The 18,198-nt window shown below is 43.6% G+C and overlaps 1 protein-coding gene and 1 long non-coding RNA gene across 16 annotated transcripts in view; one reads left to right on the top strand and one right to left on the bottom strand.

Moving 5' to 3' along the window:
• Positions 1-1,648: 1,648 nt before the first annotated feature.
• LOC103234818 (uncharacterized) lies at positions 1,649-7,645 on the bottom strand. Its single transcript, XR_497703.3, has 3 exons — positions 7,513-7,645; positions 7,296-7,417; positions 1,649-2,674 (listed from the first exon to the last, which is right to left on the bottom strand). It is a non-coding gene; the product is annotated as an uncharacterized lncRNA (long non-coding RNA).
• Positions 7,646-7,734: 89 nt separating this feature from the next.
• LOC103234817 (uncharacterized) overlaps positions 7,735-18,198 on the top strand; it is a 47,679-nt gene continuing 37,215 nt past the window's right edge. Inside the window, exons 1-5 of one of the 15 annotated variants that reach the window (XM_073016312.1) lie at positions 7,899-8,171; positions 11,576-11,658; positions 12,186-12,269; positions 17,417-17,543; positions 17,791-17,883. In XM_073016312.1, coding sequence (XP_072872413.1) covers positions 12,243-12,269; positions 17,417-17,543; positions 17,791-17,883 — 247 coding nt within the window. In that variant the 5' untranslated portion in view covers positions 7,899-8,171; positions 11,576-11,658; positions 12,186-12,242. The other 14 variants (XM_037991770.2, XM_037991769.2, XM_073016320.1 and 11 more) reach the window with 14 other exon arrangements.

The following is an 18,198-nucleotide window of genomic DNA, read 5'->3' as shown; positions in this document are numbered from 1 at the left end:
CAGTAAAAATAAGTCTTTTGTAAGCAGTGTATATCAGAATGTATAAGGTACAAGTGTTTTATCTGGAAATGATGGGATAGGAAATTACAATTATGATGTTAAAACTGTGAAAAGTAGAAAACCACGTGGATGATATCACCCCATTTTAAAATGGAATAAGTATTCTATAATAATTTATGTGAAAAGCATTTATTCCTATAACATGAGACCAATAACAGACATACAGTAAAAGGAGAAAAACATAATGTGAGCTTTGTGAAATCAGACTGTAACCTTCATAACATAATCAAATATCTTTGTGTGTTTCTGAGACTTTTTAATGTGTGTATATGTAATATGTGAACAAATATTCTTTCCTCTGGCAATGAATATTTGCTGCTGGTATTTTTCCATTTTATAATTTTATGCATTTTTAGATTTTTCAGTGAACATCAGTTTTATCAAAGCAGTAAATTTTGTGCAATAAATTTGCAAACTTATTAATGTTAATCACCTATCAGGGCTCAGAATCTCAGAATAAAGTTACTCTATATTGTCATATGACGTAAGTTCACAATGACTAGGGTCCTGGAAGTCATTTCAAAATGAAATATTCTCTAGTTGGGCCAGGCACGGTGGCTCACACCTGTAATCCCAGCACTTTGAGAGGCTGAGGCTGGCAGATCATGAGGTCAGGAGATCGAGACCATCCTGGCTAACGCAGTGAAACCCCATCTCTACTAAAAATACAAAAAATTAGCCAGGTGTGGTGGTGGGAGCCTGTAGTCCCAGCTACTCGGGAGGCTGAGGCAGAAGAATGGCATGAACCCAGGAGGTGGAGCTTGCAGTGAGCTAAGATCATGCCACTGCACTCCAGCCTGGGCAACAGAGCTAGACTCCATCTCAAAAAAAAAAAAAAAAAAAGGAAAGAAAATAAATATTCTCTGGTTCTTCGAATATGCAGATAAATTGATGAAGTCTGGTTAACTGTCTTGGTAATTAAAGCATGTGATGCTTCTTTAGGGATAAGTCAGGAGTGTGCAAATACTGGAGATCCTGCCCAGTGCCCAGGCACAGCTGATTTATCAAGACAGACAATTCACAATAGAGAAAGAATTTAATACACAGAACTGGCTAAATGGGAGATGGGGTTTTATTATTACTCAAATCAGCCTCCTTGAAAATTTGGAGGCTAGGGTTTTTCAAAGATAGTTTGACAGGCAGGGGGCTACGGAATGGGTGCTGCTGATTGGCTGGGGATGTTAAAAATGACCCTTGGGCACTAAGTCCACTTCTGGGTGGGGGCCACAGGACCAGTTGAGTCAAGAGTCATGGGTTTAGGTGGGGCCATCTGGTTGTCAGAAATGCAGAAGCCCGAAAAGACATCTCAAAAGGCCAGTCTTAGTTCTACAATAGTGATGTTATTTACTGGAGTAATTGGGGAAGTTGCAAATTTTAAGACCTCTGGAATAACAGCTGGAAATCAGAATAATGGCTGGTAATCCTTTACATATATTATCTTAGAAGTCAGGCCCCTCTCATCCTCCTAAACTAGTGGGGCCTTTCAATCGTATTACAAAGGCAGTTTAGTTTGGGGAAAGGGCTATTATCATTTAAACAATAAACTAAAGTCCTCCCAAAGTTAGCTTGGCCCATGCCCAGGAATTACCAAGGGCAGTTTGGTGGTTAAAAGCAAGATGGAATTGGTTAGATGAGATCTCTTGCACTGTCATAATTTTCTCATTGTTAAAATTTTTACAAAGGTGATTTCAGAGATTGAAATAGATATACGTATGTTATGAAGGTTGTTTGTTTTTTGTCTTTTAAAGCAACAGATCCTCACCTGAGGTCAGGAGTTTGAAACCAGCCTGGCCAACATGGTGAAACCCTGTCTCTACTAAAAATACAAAATTAACTGAGTGTAGTGGCACATGCCTATAATTCCAGCTACTCAGGAGACTGAGGTGGGAGGATCACTTGAAACCAGGAGGCAGAGGTTGCAGTGAGCCAAGATCATGCCATTGTACTCCAGCCTGGGTAAAAAAACTCCATCCCAAAAAATTAAAAACAAAAACAAAAACAAAAAAACCAGATCCTTTGAAAACCAGAGGTGTATGGGCAGGGAACATAGCATGACAGCAGCAGAGCTTCTGTTGCTATGGATCCAGTTAGAACAAAGACCTGGTTTGGATGCCAATTCAGAGTTATACACCATGGTGTTGACAAAAAGAGTCAAACTCTATAAAATATAAAGAGATTTATTCTGAGCCAAATATGAGTGACCAAGGCCTGTGACATAGCCATAAAATGTCCTGAGAACACGTGCCCAAAGTGGTTGGGTTATACATTTTATACATTTTAGGGGGACAGAAGTTACAAGCAGACATCAATCAATACATGTATACATCGATTTGGTCTGGAAAGGTGGGACAACTCAAAGTTGGCCATGGAGGTGCTTCCAGGTCATAGGTGGATTCAAAAATTTTCTATTGGCAATTGGTTGAAAGAGTTATCTAAAGTCCTGGAATCAATAGAAAAGAGTGTCTGGATTATGATAAGGGGTTCTGGAGACCAAGGTTTTTATTATGCAAATGAAGTCTCCAGGTAGCAAGCTTCAGAGAATAGATGGTAAATGTCTCTTATCAGGTGGAAAACAGTGCCAGACTCTTTAGTGAATTCTCTTCTAGAGAGAGACCTGGAAAAGGAAGAGGAATGTAGATTTTACAAAATGAATATACTAAGTATGCTAGATTCTAACGAGATTGTTCTGATTTGACAATATTAAAGGTTTTCTTAATAAATTGACTTCCAATCTCATCTTTAATATCTGTGGTACTCTTGTATACTGAATATTAGTTTTTTTCATTAAACAGTTTTCTGTAGATCCTGAGGAAAAGATACAAAAAATTTTTGAAAAACTCAAAAGGTAGTTTTCTGCTGATGAAGATCTGTGTGATAATTGATTTTAATGGATTTATAGTGCATAGACTATAGTCCCTAGTTATTTAATCAAGCACTAATATAGACATTGTGATGGTATTTTGTAGATATTCAGCCCATAATCAGTTGGCTTTGAGTAGGGATATTATGCTAAATACAGGTAGGCCTGATCCATCACTTGAAGATCCTTTAGAATAGAGCTGAAGCTTCTCTGAATGAAAAAATACCACACCTGCTGGCGGCATCTTCCTCTCATGGGTTAGAGTTCCATCTTCACCTTTCTGGTGGCCAGCCATATGCATTTTGGAATTGCTTAGTGATGTGGTTTGACTCTGTGTCTCTACCCAAATCTCACGTTGAATTGTGATCCTGAGTGTTGGAGGTAGGGCCTGGTGAGAGGTGACTGGATCATGGGGGTGGTTTCTAATGATTTAGCATCATCCCCCTAGTGCTGTCTTTTGATGGAATTCTCATGAGATCTGCTTGTTTTAAAAGTGTGTAGCACCTCCTCCTGCTCTCATTCTCTCCTGTTCTGCCATGGTAAGATATGCTGGCTTCTCTTTCACTTTCCATCATGATTGTAAATTTCCTAAGGCCTCGTAGCCACGCTTCCTGTATAGCCTGCAGAACTGTGAGTCAATTAAACCTCTTTTCTTCATAAATTAACCAGTCTCAGGTAGTTCCTTTTTTTTTTTTTTTTTTTTTTTTTTTTGAGACGGAGTCTTGCTCTGTCACCCAGGCTAGAGTGTAGTGGTGTGATCTCGGCTCACTGCAACTTCCGCCTCCCAGGTTCAAGCAATTCTCCTGCCTCAGACTCCCGAGTAGCTGGGATTACAGATGTGTGCCACCATGCCCAGCTAATTTTTGTATTCTTTGTAGAGACGAGATTTCACTATGTTGGCCAGGCTGGTCTCGAGTTCCTGACCTTAGGTAATCCACCTGCCTTGGCCTCCCAAAGTGCTGGGATTACAGGTGTGAGCCACTGCACCTGGCCAGGTAGTTCTTTATAGCAGTGTGAGAACAGACTAATAGACTTAGCCAGATCCACAGTGCCAAAGGAGAGTTCCTTGCAATAATTGCTTGTATATGTCATACTGATTCTGTTTCTCTGGTTGAATGCTGACCAATAGACATTTTGCCCCACAAGAACTTCCAGAGGAAGAGCACCCTAAGGATGAGTTTTCTGAATTGATTGTGTTTTCTAGAATTGGATTTCTGCTCTCACTAAATTTAAGAGCACTATTGACTTTATTTCCAGTGCAACATAGGGAACTGGTTGTCAAAGGCATGGTGTGATAATATGCCAAATATCATATTGAATAATCCTAATAAAATGCCTATTGGAATGATTCTGGTTACCATGAATTTGTTAGTTTAGGACACAGTAGACAAACTTTTCAGTATAGTATATTTCCTGGATGCTCCTACTGGGGCTTCAGAAATTAGGAAAGAAGGCCAGGCACGGTGGCTCACGCCTGTAATCCCAGCACTTTGGGAGGCCGAGTAGGGCGTATCACAAGATCGAGACCATCCTGGCTAACATGGTGAAACCCTGTCTTTACTAAAAATACAAAGAAATTAGCGAGTTGTGGTAGCACGTGCCTGTAGTCCCAGCTACTCGGGTAGCTGAGGCAGGAGAATGGCGTGAACCTGGAAGGCAGAGCTTGCAGTGAGCCGAGATCACGCCACTGTACTCCAGCCTGGGTGACAGAGCGAGACTCCATCTCAGAAAAAAAAAAAAAAAAGAAGGAAAGAAGAAGATGAGGTCAATCACTTTGCAGGGCTTAACTTCGCCTTGTTGATCTTGGTATTCATAGTAAATAAATTGATAGGAAATCTATGATACTGTCACTGCGTTTGTATTGGCAGAAGAGTTCTATTGCAGGGGAAGAGAACTCTAACTGCAACCACCTAACATTGTCACAGCTCTCAAATCAATTCCAAGACATGTCCAGTTTACAAATCCACATTCACTTATATAAAGGGGAGGCCAATGTTAGATGAGTATGGGCCCTGATACATTTCAGAGTTTTCCACAGGAAACCATGGCCATAAACCTGTGACTGAGTACATAAAAGGAGAAATAATCACTCTTTTGGGCAATGACTGAATCTTCATTGTCAAATGGCACATTGATATGATGATCAGACATGGTGAGGAGAAAGTAGGAACTACTAGGCATATTAGTAAGACACATGCATGACAGAAAGAAAGAATCCTATAAATATTCATGGGCCTTCCATTTTGGTAAAATTTCCATAGGTTCATTGATGTGGGACTATTGAGATATCCCTTCTAATGTATAGGGCAAGAAGCATATGGTATTCCTACAACCAAAGTGTCACAATGTCTAGGGGCCCTCCTTGGCTACTGGATGCTACTTATTCCTCATTGGGATATGCTACTCTGCCTTTTTTGTCTGACCCCAAAACATTTTGCCTCGACTAAGATACGATAAGACTGTGTAATGTGTCCTAGCTGCCATGTAAGTTTCTCTACCCCTAGGACACTATGGACCAGGATTTCCAAAAGTAATTGAAATATCAGTGATACAGAATGATGTTTGGAGCCATCAACTGGTCACATTTGATGAATCAAACCACAAATGGATGGGATTTTGTAGCAAAGCCCAGTCATCCTCTACATATACTTACTCTTGTTCTTTTTGGTAGAGACAGGGCCTTGCTTTGTTGCCCAGGCTGGTCTCAAACTCCTGGCATCAAGAGATCCTCGTTCTTCAGCCTCACAAAGCAATGAGTACAGGTATGAGCCACCAACCCCAGCCTACTTACTCTTCTTTGGAAAAGCAGCTTATGATTTTGCTAGTGGTCTTAGTAGAGACAGAGCACTTAACCATGACCTACCAAATTAGCATGTGCACCAAGCCTTCCATCATGAATTGGGTACTGTTGGTCATTCCTTGTCTTTAAATTTTATGCGCACATTGGTATCCCATTTGTAAGTGGTATATATATGATCGGGTTTGAGCAGGCTCTGTAGCCACAGATAAGTGTATCATGACCCCTACTCCTACTACATTACCTTCAGAATGAGTGAACATGAAGAGAAGTCCTATGAATTACTGTGTCACAGCAGCAAAAAGAAATGAAGTGATTAAAAGTAAACAAAGCCTAAAGGACCTTATGTGCATTATAGGTGTCCTGGATAGAGAGAAAGAAAGCCAAGAGAGCTTATTTACGGAAATAAAAGCTGAAAACTTCTCAAATATGAAAAATACATTATTCTGTAAATCCAAGAAGTTCAATGCATTTCAAGCAAGATAAACACAAAGAGACCCAACTGAGGCATATTATTAAAAAATTGTTAGAAACCAAAGACAAGGCCCGGCGCGGTGGCTCAAGCCTGTAATCCCAGCACTTTGGGAGGCTGAGACGGGCGGATCACGAAGTCGGGAGATCCAGACCATCCTGGCTAACACGGTGAAACCCCGTCTCTACTAAAAAATACAAAAAACTAGCTGGGCGAGGTGGCAGGCGCCTGTAGTCCCAGCTACTCGGGAGGCTGAGGCAGGAGAATGGCGTAAACCCGGCAGACGGAGCTTGCAGTGAGCTGAGATCCGGCCACTGCACTCCAGCCTGGGCGACAGAGCGAGACTCCGTCTCAAAAAAAAAAAAAAAAGAAAGAAACCAAAGACAAATGAAAAATTTGATAGCAGCAAGTCCAAAGTCACTTGTTATACACAAAGACATCCTTAACGAAGATGTCAGCAGATTTCTCAGCAAACATCTGAGACGAGATGATATATTCTTTGCTAAAAACACATACACACACATACACACACACACGTCTATTGAGAATTCAACATTCACCCAAACTGTCCTTCAAACTTGAGAGATAAATCTAGTGAATGGGTAGACAATATGTATAGACATAATATATGACATCAGTTGTACAAAGTGGGGAGAGGGAGAAGCTGTGAATGTGTATTTTGCACGTGATTGAAGTCAAGCTGGTATCCATGGGCGACAGAGTGAGACACTGTCTCAAAAAAAAAAAAAATTAAAGAAGGCACAAATAAATGGAGATATATCCATTATTAATGGATTGAGCGACTTCATATTGCAAGGATGTCAATATCTATATCTATAGATTCAATGCAATCCTTAATCACAGTAACATTTTTCTTAGAAATTAAAAAATCCACCTAAAATTCATGCGAAATATCAACGGATACGCTCTCCTCTCCCATGGTCATATCTTAGACCTCGTCATTTTCTAGCAAATATTCCTCCATAATAATTTGCAGCACTACTTTCCAACAACTTTGACTTGTATTTCCACCTCGGTCCCACCAGCATGCTAGCATCAGTAACATTAGAACCTCGCCAATACCTACAGTCCACTGAGATGATTACCTTTTTACTCTTGTAACTCCTCCTCTCCTCACAGCCTGCCAAGCACATCTCTTGTCAGGAGAGGACAGCTTACTTCTCCTAATGTCTTACTTCCCAGAATTGTGTCCCATGAAAATTTTTAGCTAGATGAAGGCAGAGAAAGAAAATATTTGATTTCTTAGGCTTTATGGAAGCGATAGGAGTGGCAATAGGGGTTTGGAATGGAGACTGCACGCACCAGTCAACAGGGTGTGTCCTCAATAAGTAGTGGGTACAGGACATTTACTGAGGTGCTATCTCCAACTCCACTTCAGGAAAGCTTGCTGCAGAGTTACAGTGACAGAGTCCAGATGCTCTGTTCGAGTCGCGGGCCCTTTGTCTCAGACGGGCGAGTCCGGGGGATTCTGGGAAGTGGAGTCCAGACGCTCTGTGGAGGCTCGAGCACTTCCGGTCCCCAACTGTGACGTCGCTATTTCACTTACCATAGTAGTTTGAGTTATTACCGTATCTTGCGAGTCCTTCCGAACGAGTCTCCTTTGCTCGGGGCTCGCAACCACCCAATGATCGATTCAGGAGAAAAGAAGCCTGGGCGGAGAGCAGAGGTTTGGAGGGGCGAGGGTGAGGATTGCCGCTCTGGTCCGCTAAGCCTTCTGGCCTCGGGGGGCTGTGCTAGCGTCTCAGGGAGTGGGATTGGCGCGGCCCTGTGTGCGCTGCTTTGACCTCGCTCAGTCCGCCTCCCTCCTCCCTACGTGTGCGGCCTTTTTCAGTGTGGTGTGGAGTGTCACTTAATGTCCGTTTATCTTCCATTGCTGTTTTGTTGTTGTTGTTGTTGTTTGTTTGTTTTGTAACAGGACTTTTCGGACCCTCCTAGTAGAACCGTTTTGGGACCTGAAAGAGGTAACACAAATGAGAGCCTTAAAAGCAGTCCCTGTCCCTCGTTGTCTGATGGTCTCTTGTTAATTTCCCACGAAGCCTGTCAGGTCCCCGGATGGGGTCAGAGCTCCAGCTGCCGGGGCCCTGACCCTTCTCCCTGATCCCTGCAGGACGCTGGCTGATCCCTGACGCCTTCTGACCTCTTTTTAGGAAAGCGAGGGGAGCATTTAACTTTTATGGGGGACCGCAAAACGGCCAGGGTGTTTCACAGCTTTCTTTTCCCCCAAGCCCGACCTTTCTAAAAGAGCAGCAGGAAGGGACTTCTTGGCTACTGAGGGCAAAGCTCTAAGTGAGTGATCCTTGGCTTTTTTCTTTGACAGAGATGCTTACCTCAACCAAGAGAGTGTAGGATTTGTCCCTCGGGCATGGGTGTCGATAATAATTAAGCCTTAATTGGTAACTTTATTCCAAGTACTTTATACCCGAAAATACATGATCTCCACAGTGGCACTGTGGAGGGGTACAGCTTTTTTAATTTTAAAGATGGGCGTGAGACACAGGTGAAGCAGGGGTTGAAACCTAGGCAGTCCAGGTCAGAGCCTCAGTTGATAATCTCTTGAATGCATACTCACTGAGGCAAAGAAACTAGCTGGGAGCAGGTGGAGAACCTAAGTTAGGACTTGATTGAAGGCACCTTGAGGCAAGGCTCAGGGGCTTGGACTTCTGTAGGAGTTTTTGTTTGTTTTTGGCTTTTTTTTTTTTTGAGACGGAGTCTCGCTCTGTCGCCCAGGCTGGAGTGCAGTGGCGCAATCTCGGCTCACTGCAAGCTCCGCCTTCCGGGCTCACGCCATTCTCCTGCCTCAGCCTCCCAAGTAGCTGGGACTACAGGCACCCGCCACTGCGCCCGGCTAATTTTTTTCTATTTTTTAGTAGAGACGGGGTTTCACCATGGTCTCGATCTCCTGACCTTGTGATCCGCCCGCCTCGGCCTCCCAAAGTGCTGGGATTACAGGCGTGAGCCACCGCGCCCGGCCTTTTTTTTTTTTTTTAACCTTATCTACTATTTTCTTTCTTCTTTCTTTTTCTTTTTTTATTTTTTTGAGAGGGAATCTTGCTGTCTCCCACGCTGGAGCGTAGTGGCGCGATCTCGGCTCACTGCAACCTCCGTCTCTCAGGTTCAAGCGATTCTCCTGCCTTAGCCTCCCAAGTAGCTGGGATTACAGGAGCCCGCCCCCACGCCCAGCTAATTTTTTTGGTATTTTTAGTAGAGATGGAGTTTTACCATGTTGGCCAGGCTGGTCTCGAACTCCTGACCTCAGGTTATCCACCTGCTTTGGCCTCCCGAAGTGCTAGGATTTCATTCACTTTTTAACTAATATTTCATATTGTTGTGGAGCCATTTTATTACGGAGCATTCAGAAACTAGAGAAATTGGAATAGAAAAAAATTTTTAAGTCCCCTTGAATCCAGGATATAAAGACAGTAAATGTTATGTTTTGAATGCATTTCTTTGTAGCCTTTCTTTTTGATCAAAATTATTATTTATATTTTATTTGTAAACATTCTAACAAAATTCTAATATTATAAATGTGTTCCCCTTATCTGTTTAACTATGGAAACTTCCAGACACCACCAAGAGAATTCACTAGTGAGCTTTCAAGTTATGTCATGCTCATTCTTATTAATCTCATTGTTATTATTCCTATGATTGTTTCCTGATATTTCAAAACATTTGATATTATTTCAGAGCTATAGAAAAGTTGCAAAACAGTATAAGAAATTCTCATGTACTCTTTTTTTGCGGGGGGTGTGATGGAGTTTTGCTCATGCACTCTGTAGCCAAATTTGCCAAGTGTTTACATTTTTCTTGTTTGCTTTGTTCATATCCATCAGCCAAATACCACCAGGAACATACTTGTAACTAGAGACAGCTGATTGTAACTTTCTGCAGCAAGGAAGCCCACATACTTGGGTAATCGTGGGATGTCTTGTTAAGAGGCATTTAAGAAGGGCTGGTGTAGCATTTCATATAACATGCTAGATGATAGTAGATATTATATTAAATAATATTGTTATCTGTAATTTATCAGATCTGTTAAAAGACTACTAATACTATAGTGTTATTTTTTACATAGTATTGGATAGCATATTATCTAATACCATGTAATCTAATCTGCAGTTCCATATTTAAATTTGTTCAGTTTTTCATTTGAACTTTTTATAACTGCCCCCTTCCCCACTCTCCATCTCTATCCCCAAAGTTCAATTTTGTGTATCATCTTTAGCTGTCACATTTCCATAGTTGTCTTTAGTCTGGAAGGATTCCACATCCTTTGTCTTTTATGTGCATTGTTGTTTGAAGAGTATAGGCAAGTTGTTTTGGAGAAAGACATTCATTTTTAGCTTGTCTGATATATTTCACCTTTAAGTTTAGATTCTCCATTATTGGTGAAGATACCACAAAAGTGTTAAGGTATCCTTTCCAATGGAACATAACAGGGTCAAGTGAGATTCGTTTGTCCCTTCTTTGGCTGTTTCAACTGTGTTCACTTAGACAAGACCATGTCTTTCAGATTTGTCCACTGTAACGTTACTTTTTAAAAAATTATTATAAAGTTTCTCATAGGGAAATATATTATTAGTGGACAGTCTGCTGTAAATGGAGTTTCCATTTCTCCTTCATTGATTCATTCGTTTGTTGAACTATAAATATTCTATCAATATGGACTCAGAATCCAGCCTTATTTATTTTAATGATATATAGATTACAATTATTTTTTCCAACTCCAGTGTATTTTACATAGCATAGCATTCACCCATTTCAGGTGTACAATTCAGTGACCTTTAGGAACTTTGTGGAGTAACTATCATTGTAGTTCAATTTAGATCTTTTACATCCCCCAGTTGGACTCTTCATGCTCATTTAATTTAAACTTCATTCTCACCTCAAATCTGCCTCAACCACTAATCTACTTTCTCCATATATACATTTGCCTATTCTGGACATTTCATCTGAATGGAATCATAGAATCCATGACTGACTTCTTTCACTTAACATAATGTTTCCAAGCTTCATGTATGTTGTAACATGAGTCAGTATTTCATTCCTTTACATTCTAAATAAGATTTCATTGTATGGATATGCCAAGATTTCTCTATTTACCCATACAAGGGCCTCTTTGTTGTGTGCAGTTTTGGGTTAGTATGAATAATGCTGCTGTAAGCTTTGTCTGGTACTGTGGTGACCTGAATCGCGAACCATACCAGAATGTGTACTCTAAAAGGAAAAAGAATGGATGAGAACACTGAGATTGGGGTCTCACAAGCACAGCCTAAGCATTCACGTGCTAATTCACATCCATATTGTTGGGCAGCATCCCTGGCCACCCTTTCATGTCTCTCTCTCTGCCTTCCATGGTACATTCCAGGCACAATTCTGTCTTTGCTCAAACTACGTAACTGAGGACTCTGCAAATTCCGTGAAGTAGGTGGAAAAATGATCACATGCAACGTGAGTATGGCGTGCCTCTCTTGCTGTTCAATTTTCATCTCACTACTCATACTGTCATGTGTTTTTCTCAGTCTTGGAAAGACTCAAGGAGAACAACAGGCATTTGAGGATCTCTTCTGTGCCAGGTGCTTCCTTCTTTTCTTTTTTTTTTTTTTTTTTGAGATGGAGTTTCGCTCTTGTGGCCCAGGCTGGAGTGCAGTGGCGTGATCTCGGCTCACCGCAACCTTCACCTCCCAGGTTCAAGCCTCAAGTAGCTGGGATTACAGGCATGCACCACCATGCCTGGCTAATTTTGTATTTTTAGTGGAGACGGGGTTTCTCCATGTTGGTCAGGCTGGTCGCAAACTCCTGACATCAGGTGATCTGCCCGCCTCAGCCTCCCAAAGTGCTGGGATTACAGGTGTGAACCACCAGCCCAGCCGCTTCCTTTTTCTCTTTCGTTATCATCAGTGGGACACCTCTCGTCCAAGTAGTCAAATGAGTGTGGTGCAGCAAAGCACCAACCCACTATGGCTTTGTTTGTTTAGGTTGTGTGATTGTGCTGCTGTGTACCAGTTACCATAGGGCACCTCCAGCTCGCTCTCATGTGGCAGGTGCCAGGTCCTCACTTGGTAAGCCAGGGCTTGGGTTCTATTGGCGGACACTGTGATGTGAGTGATGCTGGTGTGGTTTACCATAGTCAAGACAGGAGGGTCACTGTGGTTGGTGACAGAACAAATCCAAAACAGATCAGGTGACCTGAAGTGGCCACAGCTTGGGAGAACCTGAGTGTGCTGTGCTCTGCTACCACATCCTTGTGGAAACAACAGATTGACAGATGTTGGATAGGCGGAGGGCTGAGGTGGTGCAGTGACCCAGTCTGTCTGTCCCTGCCCTGAGGCTACTACCACTACAGACATCCATTCCCCTGGTCGCTTGGCCCAGACCTTCCTGCCTCAGTTGTTCAGTCAGGAAGGGAGGTCATGTCCTGTACAAACAGACATGCCTACTAGTGACACCCACCCAAATGGAAAGATCAGTAATCTTCAGCACCATTAGAGGGACCCTAACACCCTGGTGTTCCATGGTCTCATCCATCAACCCTCTGAGATCCCACAGAAGTCTGGGATTTCCAGGGAAGCATTGCCTCCAGATGAGAGTCAGGGAGAGCTTTGTCTGGTACTGTGGTGACCTGAATCGCGAACCATACCAGAATGTGTACTCTAAAAGGAAAAAGAATGGATGAGAACACTGAGATTGGGGTCTCACAAGCACAGCCTAATCAGGCTGCTGCCATGTTTGCCTCCACCTCCACTTCCATCAAGCTCAGTATTTCTAAGCACACGTGGCAGTGAGTTGTTTCCTTGGGACTGGTGTGCAGAGTGTAGTGTCCATGTTAACCTAGTCAGACAGGAGTACTGTCCTACTAGCAGGCCATGGGAATGTCTGTCCCTTCTTCAGTGATTTTATTTTATTTTATTTTATTTTATTTTATTTTATTTTATTTTATTTTTTATTTATTTATTTTTTTTGAGACGGAGTCTCGCTCTGTCGCCCAGGCTGGAGTGCAGTGGCGCAATCTCAGCTCACTGCAAGCTCCGCCTCCCGGGTTCACGCCATTCTCCTGCCTCAGCCTCCCGAGTAGCTGGGACTACAGGCGCCCGCCACTGCGCCCGGCTAATTTTTTCTATTTTTAGTAGAGACGGGGTTTCACCATGGTCTCGATCTCATGACCTTGTGATCCGCCCGCCTCGGCCTCCCAAAGTGCTGGGATTACAGGCATGAGCTACCACGCCCGGCCTTTCAGTGATTTTATTAGTCACCTGTTCTATGGTTCAGTAGCTCCATTGGCCTGCAGGTGACAGGGTGCACACCAAGTTCATCATATTTCATGAGAGGGCACCCATTCTTTTGCATGGTCAATGAAGGATATTCCTTGGTCAGAGTGAAATTCCATGAGGTGTTCAAAAACACAATATCAGTTCTTCTCAAGGAGGCTGTGGTAGTCCCAGTGTTCACGAGTGACATATATTTATCCCTCCTAGGCAGCAAGCTATTGCCATGCTTTTTGTCCACACACAGTGTACCCAGTCAATAGCCATACTCCTGACCAGATGGCTGGACTGCTGACAATAGCCCAGAGTTCATGAAAACGTAGCAAGATATGGTAGTAGCAGTTGCCTGCATTGCAGTCACCACTGCATGTAGTTTGGTCCATCAGGCAAAAGGGCCATGTTCAGTCTCAGCCTTAAGATAGCCATTCACTGGCCAGATGCTGGTCACAGCCCAGTGGAGCCTGTCTGCTTGTTGTTTCGCAGAGCTGTCTGTAAACCATACTGTACCATCAGTAGGCACACGTGAATCTGGGGCCCCAGGTAGCCACAGGAGGCGCCAGAACCCCGCTTATGGGTCATTTGGTCTCTGCTGTTAAGCTAGCCATTTGTTCATATAGCCTTCTGGGTCTGATCGTGAATGTACCATTTCCTTTTTTTTTTTTTTTTTTCTGAGAGGGAGTCTTGTTCTGTTGCCTAGGCCGGAGTGGAGTGGTGTGATCTTGGCTCACTGCAACCTCCGCCTCTTGAGTTCAAGCGATTCTCCTGCCTCAGCCTCCCCAGTAGCTGGGATTACAGGCGCCCATCACCACACCTGGCTGATTTTTGTATTTTCACTACAGATGGGGTTTCACCATGTTGGCCAGGCTGGTCTTGAATTCCTGACCTGAGGTGATTGTCCGCCTTGGCCTCCCAAAGTGCTGGAATTACAGGAGTGAGCCATGCACCCAGCTGAATGTACCATTTGCCTATGATAGTAGAGCTTTACCACTTATCAAATGGAGCCTGCCCAACTTTATGTGTAGGGTGAATAAGGGCCCAGGTGAGAATGGGCAGTTTATGTCACATGTGTACTCCAGCGGTAAAATGCACTGTCCCCATCAGTGCCCAATAGCAAGCAAAGAATTGCCATTTATACAAGCATCCCCTGTGGCTGCCTTAGGCAACATATCAAAAATCTCAGAGACTGGTGCACCTCAGTGTCAACGTTTTGTTTTCACAGACTCTAGTCAGTACACATGCAGATTATGGACCTTGTACCTTCATTGGACTAGCGTGCTCTGAAGGTGTAAAGGCATGTCTGGGCCTTGGCTGGTTGAATGGCTTCCAAGGCCTGCTACTACAAAGGGTCCCATTCAAAGTTGATGGCTTTGCCACTCAGTGTCTGTGGGGCTAAATGAACACCAAGTGGGCTATGTGCTTTCTGCAGTACCCAAAGGCCTATCGGCTGATGAGTCTCCGTTCCATTAGTGGGTGCTGACACAGTTAAGACTTTTTGCTTGCCTGTATCTGGGATATTTGTTTGGCTTCCCATCCATGTGACATTGGCATTCAGCCTTCCATAGTCAGCTGTTCCTCTCCATGCCCTGGAGGTCTGTCTGACCAGCTAAAAAACTGGGCTGTTACATTTTGACCTGGTCGGTGTAACATTTTTCTCTGTGGCAAGCAATTCCTGAATTACTGAAGTATGTCTTGTTCTCCACGTAGCATGCAGCAGTGCTTTTGCTGAACCCACCGGGGCTTGGGTGGCTTAGGTGGTAGGCAGGAGTGGATATGCCCCACTGTTATGGTTCAAAAATTACATGCAAGGACACATGTCCCCTGAGGCAGCGGTGATGTTCTGTGTCTGAACAGCCCAAATGCCACCGCTTCTAATACACTCAGAGTGGGAACCACAGTCACTGACACCTGAAGTAGCCCAAAGGATTCACCCCCAAACATAAGCACCACAAGCAAACAGGCATCATGAGTCACTGAGTTCTTCCTAAAAGCTTTGATGTCATTAGTTTCATTTTTCCCCTAAGAAATATTAATATTTGAATTCCTCCCTCTTTTTTTCCCTCTTTTTTTTTTTTTTTTGAAGCAGAGTTTCACTCTTGTTACCCAGGCTGGAGTGCGATGGCGCGATCTCAGCTCACTGCAACCTCCACCTCCTGAGTTCAAGCAATTCTGCTGCCTCAGCCTCCCGAGTAGCTGGGATTACAGGCATGTGCGACCATGCCAGGTTAATTTTGTATTTTTAGTAGAGATGGGGTTTCTCCATGTTGGTCAGGCTCGTCTCAAACTCCCGACCTCAGATGATCCGCCTGCCTCAGCCTCCCAAAGTGCTGGGATTACAGGCATGAGCCACCGCACCTGGCCTTCCCTCTTATCTTGATAGGAATGGTGAAGACCCAGAGACCGGGCTCCATCCCTAATTGTGCTGTTCTTTTTGGGATAGAAAAATCTGTCCTCCCTCACCAACAATCCGGGATAGCCAAAATAGCATGTCCTCATGATATTGCCTATACCTGTCCTGCAGATCGTGAGTTTCTCTTTCTCGAAGGCCCACATCATGCTTACTGGCTCCCTTCTTCTTAGCTGCCTCAGAGACTTTCTGATAACCCACTTCACCTACTTCCAGAGCCCTCTGGTCCCAGGAATATGCGATTACTTAAAAGCCCCACAGTCAGTATATTACACGCCATGCTCCCCTGTTTTCATTTGCCATCCTCTCTTTCTGAATCCATGCAGCCAGCTCACATCTATAGAGGGGTAACCTGTGTCCCACTTATCACTCTGTTTTTTCCCATAAATCATGCAGCTTCTTTCCAGCTCCTGTGCCCCCAAGCTGCCATTACTGCCCTGGACCACAAGCTGGGGGGCATTATGCTCCCCCTTTGCTAATGCATGGTTCTGTCGGACCAGACCCTGCTGTGCCAATTCTGTGGAGCAGGTTCACGGGTTACCAATGTACATGAGTTCAGTAGAAGAGTACACTCAATACACGACTAATTACATAAAGCAGATTTATTGCTTACAAGTAGGCAGCAAGGGAGAACAAAAGCCTGCAGTTCCCTGTGAGCCAGTCCCCCAAGGCTCAAGAAAGCTGCCTGGAGTGGGTAGAGTCTGAATTGCAAGCGCCCCATTTGCAGCTCAGCTGAGGCACCCCAAGAGGCAACGTGTACTGGATTATGTGCCTCAGGGGCAATATAGCTTACTGGGAAGCTCCTCCCTCACTTGAGATGTTATCTTCCCTAGGAAGGACACGTACATTGCATTTGTAGCACATTCTATGGTTATTATTGAGAGCTATGAGCAACCAGGGTGGGCAGAGTCAATCTAAGGTAATACTGAAAATTGCCCAGTTACCTAAAACTTGTTTGTTGGGCAAATAGTAAAGAAATGTGATCACATCTGGGGTTAAAATATGAGAGAGAACAATGAGTGTTATCAAACCAGGTTGGGACTGAATTACTAAATGTTGCTGGAGCAATAGGCAAGATTCATTGAAACTTTTATATATATATATATATATATGAAGCCCAGGATGCAGCATTTAGAGTTTTAGAGGGTTACTTATAAGTAGACTCAATGAGCGCACAAAGTAAAAATATAGGACCTCATTTTCTTTCTATTCTTTTTTGTCTGTGTGTTTTTGAGACAGAGTTTCGCTCTTGTTGTCCAGGCTGGAGTGCAGTGGTACAATCTTGGCTCACTGCACCCTCTGCCTCCCAGTTTCAAGTGATTCTCCTGCCTCAGCCTCATTTTCATCATTGCATTTCTGGTGGAGCTCAGCAAAATCAGTCATTGTCAGGACACAAACAGAATAAGTCGTAAATCTGTAAGCTGACCTGTGTCTCAAGATCCAAAACAACTTTACACTTGTCCCTTGTGCCATTGCAATGCTGCTGTCTACCAATAGTCCTTGGCTATAAGATCGAGGTGACATCTGCTTGATGTTGTAGGAGGCAGTGACCTTCAAGGACGTGGCTGTGGTCTTCACTGAGGAGGAGCTGGGGCTGCTGGACCCTGCCCAGAGGAAGCTGTATCGAGATGTGATGCTGGAGAACTTCAGGAACCTGCTCTCAGTGGGTGAGGACAGGCGCCCTCTGTAATGGAATGTCAGACCCCAGGAATGGTTTTGTATCCTAGGGTTTTCAAGTTTGAGTGTGCAGTGAGAACCTACATTTCCAGTAAATTTTGCCTAGCTATTAGGTTGGTGCAAAAGTAATTGTGGTTTTTGTCATTGGAAGTAATGGTACACCGCAATTACGTTTGCACCAACATGATGTTACCTTGAACGTGTTGGGATTAAGCATGTGACTTTGCCTGTTCACAGGGCATCAACCATTCCATGGAGATACTTTCCACTTCCTAAGGGAAGAAAAGTTTTGGGTGATGGAGACAACAAGCCAAAGAGAAGGGACTTCTGGTAAGAACCAAGCAGTTGTGTGTCCCTGCATGTTATTCCTGTCTGTTTTAGTTCTGTCCATGCCCATTTCCAGCATTTTGGGGTAAATGGCTGAACCTGTTTCCTGGATTATTACAACCTCCTCCTGCTGATGCCCCTGCTCCAACCCTTCCCACCGTGCCATCTATTCTCACGGTAGTGAAAGTGATCCTTAGGAAATGGAAGTCACATTGCCATTACTCAGCTCAAAAGCCTTTCTGGCTTCTTGTTTTTATTAGTGTTACAACCTCTTTAAGTGGCTTTTGTAGACCCTGTGATCTGCTCTTCATCCCACAC

This window comes from Chlorocebus sabaeus, chromosome 6, assembly GCF_047675955.1.
Source record: "Chlorocebus sabaeus isolate Y175 chromosome 6, mChlSab1.0.hap1, whole genome shotgun sequence".
Taxonomy (NCBI): Eukaryota; Metazoa; Chordata; class Mammalia; order Primates; family Cercopithecidae; genus Chlorocebus; species Chlorocebus sabaeus.
Note: the sequence above shows the minus strand (reverse complement) of the source record. Positions and strands in the feature narration are given on the sequence as shown.